We start from the raw sequence: 12,793 nt of genomic DNA, 5'->3' as shown, positions 1-12,793 counted from the left end.
TCCCGCCGGCCCCTCCCTGTTAGTCCCGCCGGCCCCTCCCTGTTAGTCCCGCCGGCCCCTCCCTGTTAGTCCCGCCGGCCCCTCCCTGTTAGTCCCGCCGGCCCCTCCCTGTTAGTCCCGCCGGCCCCTCCCTGTTAGTCCCGCCGGCCCCTCCCTGTTAGTCCCGCCGGCCCCTCCCTGTTAGTCCCGCCGGCCCCTCCCTGTTAGTCCCGCCGGCCCCTCCCTGTTAGTTCTGCCATAATGGGAAAGTATGGAACACAAAGCCTGTGTTTAATATCACCATGGACGGAACCTTCCGGCGCTTCATTGAGGAATAAATTGCTTCTGCTAATGTTCCTTTCATTACGCCACAGCCCTTAATTGTGCTGCTGACAGGCCTCTGGCTACAGGGGGGATGGGCACAGACAGTGCATATTACAGTGGTGTGTGTGTTTGTTTCTGCAGCCTCACACATACACAAGCACAATACCAGGGATTTCAGGATTCAGAGCCGACACAGAGGAATGAACTGTTATTAGTCTGAATATACATCGTCAGTCTGATACCTGTGCAGAACGGTGCCAAAACAGACTACAGGATGTGGTAGCAACATATCCACACTCATAAAGCGCTTCAAGCACATACAAACTACCCCCACACGGACCCACGCCGACCCACACGGACCCACACGGACCCACATCCATTTACCTAATATTTGTCAAGCTTTTACCAAGCTGCAAAATGGAAAGTACGTTGCCTTTTTACACATTATAATGTCTTCACCAGAGGGATGTCAGGCTCAATTTGACATTGTAAATGCAAACTGCTTCAACAAAAGCTCAGTGAATATTAAATCAAACGAGGGCACAAGGCAGTGGTCTAGGACTTGCGACATGAAAGGCGTCTATTCCTAACGACACAGGAAGCGTCATCATGGAGACATTCCCTCCGCCACGGCGTCCTGGGGTGGGAAGGCCAGTATCTCAAGGACCTCAAAATGGCTTCCATCTCAAAACAACAGACCTGCCAAATGTCAACTGTCACTTAACCCCCGTCCCCCTTGCTGTAGCGCCAGGGCCAAGGGTAGGAGAGGAACTCAATCAAGAGTTCTCCTGATTCAAAAGCTCTCCATTCCGGCTACGGTGAAGCAGCGGGCCCCGGGAACAAAGAGAGACCGTCTGTTTAGTTTCCAACGAGGGGGAAACGTACTTCTCCTGAAACTGTCTGAGTAGGGAAGGAGAGAGGGGGAAGAGGGGAGGAAAGTGAGGGGAGGAAAGAGTAAAGAAGGTGAAGGGGGGAGGAACGGATGAGAGGAAAGGGAAAACGGGCAGAGGACGAGTAAAGAGGCCAGCAGTGGTAAAGGGGCAGGTTCGGCTGGACTGATTTAATTCTGCGGGTTTCAATATGTGTAACTTGAGAAGAGAGAGGTTTTTGAAATGATTTGTAACCTATTTTGTTACAGAAAATTCGAAGCATGTGAATCAAACGCAGTGACTTAACATTCACATAGAAGGGAGATGGAAGTACCCTGCTTCATTTTTTAAATTGAACCTTTATTTAACTAACAAGTCAACTAAGACTAAATTCTTTACAATGACGGCCTACCCCGGACAAACCTTAACCCGAACGGTGCTGGGCCAATTGTGCCCTTCCCCTTTGGGGTTCCCAATCATGGCCGGTTGTGATACAGCCTGTAATCGAACCAGGGTCTGTAGTGATGCCTCTAGCCCCGCTTGTTTGCGGATTTCTGTCATGTGACACACTACCCGTCAGTAGTCCTCTCTCCCCCAAACACCCCTCTTCATTCACAAAGAGGACCTTATCACAGTCCAAAACCAAACAGCACATATCTAGACATGTGCTGGGCTAATTGTCAGAAGAAAATCAACCGAGTCTGTTCATTTTGATGAACACAACTGTATGGCTTTGATTCTGTTCTTTAGCATTTATACAGAACACACAGACGGGTTGATGTTAAATGATTCACACTTTTATGAGCTTCTCAATTATTCAGAGATTGAAAGTAATTAACGAGGCATCTGGGGAAGAACAACGGAATCAAATATGGAATTAAAGAACAAGGAAAAAGATGATGCAACTCAGTCCTATTTTGGGGATTCAAATTCCATTTCCACATGATCAAATGAATGTGTAATTCTAACACCACATTCAACAATAACACTGCAATTCCACATTTTACCAAACCATCTACAAAGGAACTCTGCTGCATCGTAGTTTAGTGAATGAGCCTGCGTTTGTTTTAAAAGCAGCGAGAAGAGCTCCCGTGTAGAGCTGTCTCAGTGTGTGTGTGTGTGTGTGTGTGTGTGTGTGTGTGTGTGTGTGTGTGTGTGTGTGTGTGTGTGTGTGTGTGTGTGTGTGTTTGCATGGTTGACTGCATGTATGTGTGTGTGTTAAAAAGTGATCTTGGACGCATGTCAACCTTTAAGCAGCTACATCCCCACTTCCCTAAAGAGCCCAGTGTCCCCTTAGTCCCAGTCTAAACTCTGTGTCCCCTTAGTCCCAGTCTAAACTCTGTGTCCCCTTAGTCCCAGTGTCCCCTTAGTCCCAGTGTCCCCTTAGTCCCAGTGTCCCCTTAGTCCCAGTGTCCCCTTAGTCCCAGTCTAAACTCCCAGTGCCTCCTTAGTCCCAGTCTAAACTCCCAGTGCCTCCTTAGTCCCAGTCTAAACTCCCAGTGTCCCCTTAGTCCCAGTCTAACCTCCCAGTGTCCCCTTAGTCCCAGTCTAACCTCCCAGTGTCCCCTTAGTCCCAGTCTAACCTCCCAGTGTCCCCTTAGTCCCAGTCTAACCTCCCAGTGTCCCCTTAGTCCCAGTCTAACCTCCCAGTGTCCCCTTAGTCCCAGTCTAACCTCCCAGTGTCCCCTTAGTCCCAGTCTAACCTCCCAGTGTCCCCTTAGTCCCAGTCTAAACTCCCAGTGTCCCCTTAGTCCCAGTCTAACCTCCCAGTGTCCCCTTAGTCCCAGTCTAAACTCCCAGTGTCCCCTTAGTCCCAGTCTAAACTCCCAGTGTCCCCTTAGTCCCAGTCTAAACTCCCAGTGTCCTCTTAGTCCCAGGCTAAACGCCCAGTATCTCCTTAGTCCCAGTCTAAACTCTGTGTCCCTTAGTCCAAGTCGAATCTCTGTGTCCCCTTAGTCCCAGTCTAAACTCCCAGTGCCTCCTTAGTCCCAGTCTAAACTCCCAGTATCTCCTTAGTCCCAGGCTAAACGCCCAGTATCTCCTTAGTCCCAGGCTAAACGCCCAGTATCTCCTTAGTCCCAGTCTAAATGTCCAGTGTCCTCTTAGTCCCAGGCTAAACTCCCAGTGTCTCCTTAAGCCCAGTCTAAATGTCCAGTGTCCCCTTAGTCCCAGTCTACACTCCCTGTGTCCTAGTCCCAGTCTAATCTCCCAGTGTCCCTTTAGTCCCAGTCTAAACTCCCTGCTTCACTGTCTGGCCTCCTCTGCATTTTACCCTCACATCCCGCTCAAATTGGATGCAATGCGATTACTGGCCCAACTCAAAGCACATGTTCCAAGTTGCTCAGCATTTCACTTCATGGGACGACTAAAAGGAGAGGAAAGGGAAAACAGACAGTCAGGAAAATAAAGCAACACAAACACGGCTGGGCTATGTTTGTCTGACACAGAGAGGCTCCCATGCTCTCAAGAATGTTCACTTTGACTCCTGGGTCACGTTACCAAGCATTAGCAAGAAATTGCAGCTGATGGGGTCTGAATGTGTGGAACGCGGGTGTGTGTGTGTGTGTGTGTGTGTGTGTGTGTGTGTGTGTGTGTGTGTGTGTGTGTGTGTGTGTGTATACACCATGAGTGTGTGTGTGTATACACCCTGAGTGTGTGTGTGTTTTCATGCATGTATCAAAGAGCAACAATACCTTCCAGTTCCTGCCACACAAGAGACACTGCTGTGCTGCGAGTCACAGACATCTAAATAGTGTCTCCTGGACCGTCCGCCCGACATTAGCAAGGATAAAGTTTCATAAGACAACCCCCATCTCTCCTCTTTTTTCTCTTTGGTTCAGGAGGAGCAGCAAGGTCTTTATTTCTGTCTAAATAGTTTGGATACAGCGGCAGGGCTAGGCTAACCCCGGGCCAATCTGATCATTATCTACCCCATCTAAACAAACCTTACTTTCCCAGAACAGAGCACGCATTCTATAAGCACTCTTACATGGTGTAGGAGGGGTTTGTGTCTGTGTGTGTGTGTGTGTGTGTGTGTGTGTGTGTGTGTGTGTGTGTGTGTGTGTGTGTGTGTGTGTGTGTGTGTGTGTGTGTGTGTGTGTGTGTGTGTTTGTTTGTCTGTGTGATGTGTGTGTGTGTTTGTTTGTCTGTGTGGTGTGTGTGGTGTGTGTGTGTGTGTACAAGGAACGCCTGTGTGTGTGTGTGTGTGTGTGTGTGTGTGTGTGTGTGTGTGTGTGTGTGTGTGTGTGTGTGTGTGTGTGTGTGTGTGTGTGTGTGTGTGTGTGTGTGTGTGTGTGTAAATATACAGCAGCAGTCTCAGTCTCATACACAGGTTAAAGAATGAATGCCTCAGATACTGGCAGCCCTGTAGAAGAGTGCAGGAACACATGCATGTAGTTATCATGCTGCTTAGCTTATTGGATCCCAAAGAAACAAAAAGGGATTTCAGGTCATTCAGCTATTATCTAATTACAGTATAATGTGGTTACTGTTTACCAGGTATTTCCTATGTCAAAACAAGGACCTTACCTCCCTTATCCTCCCTCATTTGCACACACTGTATATAGACCTTTTCTATTGTATTAATGACTGCATGTTTGTTTATTCTATGTGTAACTCTGCGTTGTTGTTTGTGTCGCACTGCTGTGCTTTATCTTGGTCAGGTCGCAGTTGTAAATGAGAACTTGTTCTCAACTGGCCTACCTGGTTAAATAAAGGTGAAACAAAATACTTTTTAAAAAAGGTGAAAATTACCAGATGTGATAATGTGTAACAAAAATTATTTGCATGACATGGTATATAAAGATTTAGCTTCAATGGTTCATTTAAACAACTATGGGAGGATCCAATGGTATTTGATGGTAAAAAGGACCATGAGGACCGATGTATAGCGGTCAGAACATCATGTCCATACACCATAAGATGAGTCAGAGAGAGACCACAGACCAGGCATCCAGACAACCACAGAGTAGAGTGCAACGTCAAGCCTCGCACCAGCCTGCAATAAAGCCTGCAAAACAGCCCGCTTAAATCATAAATATTACAATGCCTTTTACATAAATCTGCCACATGGTCCCTGCCCACAGCGTTCTGTTGACCACATGCAGTGGAGATTCACCGGTCAGAGCACTTTGGCCTGCTGATGAAAAGCAGGGCATTGGGTAGCAGACCAGACAACGGTAACATTAAAGAAGTGTCTGGATAAATAAAGGAAGAGGGCAGCCTGATAGACAGAGTGGACAGAGTGGACATGCTGTAGGGACGCCATGCCATGCTTCAGAAGACTGCTGTTATCAGCTAGTCATAGGCTACAACACAGCTAGAACCTACAACACAGCCAGAACCTACAACACAGCTAGACCCTACAACACAGCTAGAACCTACAACACAGCGGTAGAACCTACAACAGCGGTAGAACCTACAACAGCGGTAGAACCTACAACACAACTAGAACCTACAACACAGCTAGAACCTACAACAGCGGTAGAACCTACAACACAGCGGTAGAACCTACAACACAGCGGTAGAACCTACAACACAGCGGTAGAACCTACAACACAGCGGTAGAACCTACAACACAGCTAGAACCTACAACACAGGTAGAACCTACAACAGCGGTAGAACCTACAACACAGCTAGAACCTACAACAGCGGTAGAACCTACAACACAACTAGAACCTACAACACAGCTAGAACCTACAACACAGCTAGAACCTACAACACAGCTAGACCCTGCAACACAGTGTGTGTGTGTGTGTGTGTGTGTGTGTGTGTGTGTGTGTGTGTGTGTGTGTGTGTGTGTGTGTGTGTGTGTGTGTGTGTGTGTGTGTGTGTGTGTGTGTGTGTGTGTGTGTGTGTGTACTCACATGTGGACATGTGGAGGTTGAAAGCGGCTCTGGTTGATGTTGTAGTGGGTAAAGGCCTGTGTGGGGTTGGAGCTGTACTCGTCCACTGTGATGGTCACTTTGCCCTGAGAGGCGATTCCATGAGCCATGCTGCCGCCGTTCGGACATCAGACACCGCTCACCAGGATCCAAGGCCGAACCGTTCAGCGGTCATCCTTCAGAACCGCTGCTCAGAACTATAACCGCCTCTTGTAGAAAACCGGACCAACCACACTGAACCACAACCACACAGCAATCTGAAGCGAAACAAAGAGAGGAGAAACAGAAACAGAACATGGTTGAACCACAGTTTAAATCACAAGCACTTTTTTAAATGTAGATGAGACTGTGATGGAAATAGTAAGAATAGATCATTCTGATTGGTAAATAGGTACACACATCAAGCTTCCTCTACACCAAAACACAATCATTTTCCTGAACAGCGGTTGCCGTGATGACGGACATTGACAGTAAACTGTGAACCTGGAAAATGTTTGTAAAAATGGTAAATTGTACTAAATACTGAAGATACAGTATGTAGATGGGAAGTGATACTATAAGCAGGTGCTCGTAATATTAATTAGGGAAATACTTGGTCTTCATTTGCTAAATTAGGAACAGTTGAAAGAGCCAGTAACAACCCTCCTTTTGTTGATTGAGGACGTGATTTGTCAAACAGATTAAACCAAACATTTATAATTTTGCAATAGTATTATAAAAAAATATTATAATAATCTGGACAGAAAAAATACACATTCAGTCATTTCAATAACCAGAATAGTTTCAGATATTCAGGCCATCTAAAAACATCTGTCAACTGACGGTCAGAAAATAATAACTACAAACCTTTGATTCTGCAGTAATTTCCCTGAACATTTATTTATTATTTAGGATGAAGACAAACTCATCCTGTATGACAAAATAACTAAACTGACCAACCATTGGTCAATAAACAGATGCAATAATGAGACCTTTGCAGGTTGTTCAAACACATGGGAAATGACCATATTAATGGATTACAATACATGTAAAACATTATTTTGACATTGAAAACAAATATTAAAAAATATAAAAATAAATTTGAGCATAAAATTGTACTAATTAAATAGTTGCATGCAGAAGCATAGATTGTCTGATGCTATCCTAATTTTACAATGTGGTTATAGTTCGTCATATTAAATTAAAAATGAATCATAGTTAATTGCAAAAGTCAGTTTACTTTCAAATTGTAAATGTATATCCATAAAGATTTAGAAAAATACGTTTTGATAGTCATGCAGTTAGTAAGATTTTAATTTAAGGCACAAACTCACCTATCAGAGAACTAGATCAATAGTGGTATGTCCTAAATAGCCTACATAAATCACAATAGTGTGCGATTGTTTATGAACTAAGAGTAACTAACATAAACTGACGTTACTGACACAAGAAAACGACCCAAGTTACCGGTGTCGTGTGATTTCGCATGCCGCTTTGGAAGCTTGCTCAACGGTGCTTCAGTTCTGCTGTGCTCCCTCAACCCTTGTGTCGCTCCCTCCTGTCTCAACCCCTGATTGATTATAGTCAGTAGTAAGTAGCCACTGTGGGCTTGACATCGCACCTGCAAGCTTTTAATACGAGACCTCCACTTGCACCGTCTCTCTGATGAAGCAAGGACCGGTAGCCTACTGTGCCCCTCAATTTAAAAGTCCATCACTAATTGAAAAATCTAAACAACGGTCGCCGAGTTCAGGAGAGGATTAATTTCAGTGTTAATAAGTGCTTGATAGCCACGAAGACACTACTTTATATTTGTAAATACAGTCATACTTGACATAGCACATTCATGATATATACTGTATATCCTATTGTGTACATATCGGTTCATTACTTTGTATAAGCTAATTACCTAAACTAATTTGTATTTTTAAATCAGACGTTTTTAAATGATTGATATAGATGTTTGCACTGCATTGTTGTGGGAGCTAACACAATAATTTTGTGGAACCTTTTATAGCCTCTATGCTGTACACTGTGTACGTGACGAATACCATTTCATTTTTATTTTATTTTGATACAATTTATCGACGCAACAATACACAAGGATACATTGTACTATTAGCAACATAAGACGATACAATGTGTATATATATACACATTATATATAGATACATTGTATCAACTTCAAAACAACATTGCGACCAAGGCTATGTACCAATTAGGCAAAATCCCTCCCTCTGTGTTTAGCTATCACCATTTAGGCCTAGAAGACAATACATGCATTAAAATATCTCCAAATTGTCTGTGGACTTGAAATTGTACGGTTTACAATAGGCCTACACTAGCCTAGGCTACTGTAAACAGACACCCGTGAACTTTGCCCAATGCTTGCAGCACTCCATTGAAAAACGTGAAACTGCAGACAGTGAGCATGCATGGTATTGGTAGCTAGATATTCCATACGTGTGTATTTTGCAATAGCCTATGATGGCTTACCTTGGTAGCCTACATAGCTAGCTGCAACTAGCTACTTCAAGTAGCTAAATCTGCCCATGCATTTAAAATGCACGCTTTAGCTTCCCATATTAAATGCTTTCGCGCCAATACACTATAGTTACTATTTCTTCCAATTCAAACATACACGTTCCTAACTTTAAAATGTACATTCAAATTATAAATGCACTATTTACCACCACATGACTATAGTCGGGGAGAATGAAACACATTGACCCTATGGTACCACGCATTACTAGCTCAGTGCACCGCTTGCCAAAACATTGCTATTTTCAATAATGAACAAAAAGGATCTCTGAACTGTGCGTTCTGGCATCTCGTACAAAGAAAGCAACAAAGGTGGTCAGTGTCAGCGAACCATCTGCACTAACCTCTTGCTCTCCCTCGTAAATGACAAGGCACCTCTAACCTGCGGCTTTGTGTCATGTTTTCTTATTCTCTCCATGCCTGCGATTTTCAAAGCCAGGGGTGAATATAGCTACCTTCGTTCTGGCGGATACGTGTCCCGGGGTCGCCCTCTACGCTGTCAAAAGACGCAGATCCATGCGGGAGAATGCCGATTTTGGAGGCCGGCGGGGGTTGCAGTCTGGGCGGGCAGGGCAGAACCTTCGACCCTGGGGGACCTCGGCTGGCTCTTGTGGAAACGAGACAGACAGAAGCGGAGAGGGGGAGCAAGAGGGAGAGAGAGCAGCCTCGATCTGACAGAGGAGAAGCCGGAGAGCGGTGTAGTGAGATGGGACTGCCACTGGGGTCAGAGAGAGCATAGAGAGCACAGCCTCGCACGCGGGCTCGAGCACGGGCACAGGGAGACATGTGCGCGCGTGCGCACTCCCGTTTGTCTCAAACACCCGTTTTCTGCTTCTGCAAGCTGGCTCAATCTATTCCATTTAGAAAGACAGATAACCACCATGAACCTGTCAGCAACATTTCCACGTGGAAATATACTTTATTTCTCTCGCCATTCATGGCTTGTCTTTTGGCCTGGATATGATAGGCTTGCTTTAGGTATACGAGTATTTAGTGTTTACTGCAATTCACACTTGCAGGGCACCACAGACGTGACGGAGTTGACTGGGAGAGTGGAAAAAATATGCGGCTATCGATTTCCTTCAGTAAAACCATAATACACAATTCAATACTGTGGCTGCAAGTCCACGAACTCTCCAAATGTCACATCGTTTGTCCACCATGCAGCCAAATATTCAGCAGTCCACCAGTAGCAGTAGCCTACAGCAGTCACCCTGCAGTGATTTCTGTAATAGATTTAACACAATTATTTGTTCACATTTAAAGTAATGGTCCAGTGAAAATCTCACTTTTAAAAGTTCATATTCTGTCAACTCATACCCAAATAATGTTGATGACTCATCCTATACTCATAGTTGTGGCCACAGAATAAAATGGAGGGGGAAAAAACAATTAAAAAACCCCACCTCCAACTTGTATGTCAGACTGTTTAAAATATGAATATTTTTTATGACTGGTATATGCCCACGCCATTCTGTTGTTATGCCCACACCATTTCAACACAGAAAAACTGCTTTTCAACATACTTAATTACAATTTTTGTAAGGAAAACTATTTGACTCATATTGTAATTAATAGAAGGTCATATTTCATAGAAATCTGGAAACACTGGACAGTTACTTTAAGGTTTTGTAGCTGGAATCACAGGTGCCTTTACCTCAGCATACACCTGAAACACTGGACAGTTACTTTAACGTTTTGTAGCTGGAATCACAGGTGCCTTTACCTCAGCCTATACATGAAACACTTCCTTATCTCTGTCCCAGTATTTAACTCTGATGCTGCCGGGGCCTAATGTCCCATGATTAACATCAGTAGAAATACACTAATTCAGCTACTAACTAAAATCCCACTTAAGGAAATATTTACCCAAATTAGCCTACCATTAAGAAAGAAAGAGAGAGAGAGAGAGAGAGAGAGAGAGAGAGAGAGAGAGAGAGAGAGAGAGAGAGAGAGAGAGAGAGAGAGAGAGAGAGAGAGAGAGAGAGAATGCCCTCATTACATTGCTTATTATATTATCCCAGAGTAGATTACTTGGTTACGTATCTTGTAAACATGTAACCTATGTCCATGTATACCAGTACTATATCCCCCTACCACTACTAGTATCATGCTTCACACCAGTAAATACTGGTTGTGATGTCTTGTGGGAACACCCCATGAAGCTCTTACAGCAGCAAACTAGCAGTATTTTCCCTGGTCTGCTGACTGTTCAGCCACATTTTAGTGAATGAATTATTTGTACCTCATTTCTTATGTTCTTCCTGTTAAGAGTTGAACCCTAATTGGTGTCAGTGACCCTGATCAGCAGCTTGGTTTATTAATTCTCTGAAACAGATTAAGTCGGCTGCTTTTGTGGGAGAAGAATCAATGATGATTTTAACACACGTCTTCAGGCCATCGGGATGCAAACTAGCTACTTATCCTTACCGGATTACAACAGAGTACAATTGAAATCACAGGTCAGACACATTGAAAGGCTAATTGGATAAAAGCTTCAGAATAGGATCCGAGGAAAACATTAAACCAACATTTTCCGAGTGGTGGGAAGGAATTTGTCAGCATCAAATAGGTTTTCTGTTGTATGGAAGGGGAGGGCAGAACAAGGATAAGATTTGTTACAATTAAAGACGGATCAAGTTGGGTTTTCTGGCACAATGCTTTGCTTTTATCCTTTCAGAGCAGAAGACAGTTAGGAGGACATTGTCCCGCCTCAACACATGTCTCAAAACAGGGAAGGAAAGAAGGAGAGGAGAGGAAGACAGTTTGGAGGACATTGTCCCGCCTCAACACATGTCTCAAAACAGGGAAAGAAAGAAGGAGAGAAGGAGAGGAAGACGGTTTGGAGGACATTGTCTCGCCTCAACACATGTCTCAAAACAGGGAAGGAAAGAAGGAGAGAAGGAGAGGAAGACGGTTTGGAGGACATTGTCCCGCCTCAACACATGTCTCAAAACAGGGAAGGAAAGAAGGAGAGAAGGAGAGGAAGACGGTTTGGAGAACATTGTCCCGCCTCAACACATGTCTCAAAACAGGGAAGGAAAGAAGGAGAGAAGGAGAGGAAGACGGTTTGGAGGACATTGTCCCACCTCAACACATGTCTCAAAACAGGGAAGGAAAGAAGGAGAGAAGGAGAGGAAGACGGTTTGGAGGACATTGTCCACCTCAACACATGTCTCAAAAAAGTGTCCCACCCTCAGGACCACTCCTGCATGCCCTCCTGGATCTGACCACTCCTGACCACTCCTGACCACTCCTACATGCCCTCATGGACCTGACTGGACCTGACCACTCCTACATGCCCTCATGGACCTGACTGGACCTGACCACTCCTACATGCCCTCAGGGATCTGACTGGACCTGACCACTCCTACATGCCCTCATGGATCTGACTGGACCTGACCACTCCTACATGCCCTCATGGACCTGACTGGACCTGACCACTCCTACATGCCCTCAGGGATCTGACTGGACCTGACCACTCCTACATGCCCTCATGGATCTGACTGGACCTGACCACTCCTACATGCCCTCATGGATCTGACTGGACCTGACCAGTCCTACATGCCCTCATGGACCTGACTGGACCTGACCACTCCTACATGCCCTCATGGACCTGACTGGACCTGACCACTCCTACATGCCCTCAGGGATCTGACTGGACCTGACCACTCCTACATGCCCTCATGGATCTGACTGGACCTGACCACTCCTACATGCCCTCATGGATCTGACTGGACCTGACCAGTCCTACATGCCCTCATGGACCTGACTGGACCTGACCACTCCTGCATGCCCTCCTGGATCTGACTGGACCTTACCACTCCTTCATGCCCTCATGGATCTGACTGGACCTGACCACTCCTACATGCCCTCATGGACCTGACCACTCCTACATGCCCTCATGGACCTGACTGGACCTGACCACTCCTACATACCCTCATGGACCTGACTGGACCTGACCACTCCTTCATGCCCTCATGGACCTGACTGGACCTGACCACTCCTACATGCCCTCATGGACCTGACCACTCCTACATGCCCTCATGGACCTGACTGGACCTGACCACTCCTACATGCCCTCATGGACCTGACCACTCCTACATGCCCTCATGGACCTGACTGGACCTGACCACTCCTACATGCCCTCATGGATCTGACTGGACCTGACCAGTCCTGCATGCCCTCATGGATCTGACTGGACCTGACCAGTCCTGC

At 45.5% G+C, this 12,793-nt stretch overlaps 1 protein-coding gene across 1 annotated transcript; it reads right to left on the bottom strand.

Annotated features, from left to right (window-relative positions):
• Positions 1-6,037: 6,037 nt before the first annotated feature.
• On the bottom strand, positions 6,038-8,090 carry LOC129845271 (metallophosphoesterase MPPED2; the record flags this gene model as incomplete). Its single annotated transcript, XM_055913144.1, is given in 2 exon segments — positions 6,038-6,312; positions 7,502-8,090. A coding segment is annotated over 1 exon segment (128 nt), but the record flags the coding sequence as incomplete, so codon positions are not given.
• Between the last annotated feature and the right edge of the window lie 4,703 nt (positions 8,091-12,793).

Source organism: Salvelinus fontinalis, unplaced genomic scaffold (assembly GCF_029448725.1).
Source record: "Salvelinus fontinalis isolate EN_2023a unplaced genomic scaffold, ASM2944872v1 scaffold_0264, whole genome shotgun sequence".
NCBI lineage: Eukaryota > Metazoa > Chordata > Actinopteri > Salmoniformes > Salmonidae > Salvelinus > Salvelinus fontinalis.
Note: the sequence above shows the minus strand (reverse complement) of the source record. Positions and strands in the feature narration are given on the sequence as shown.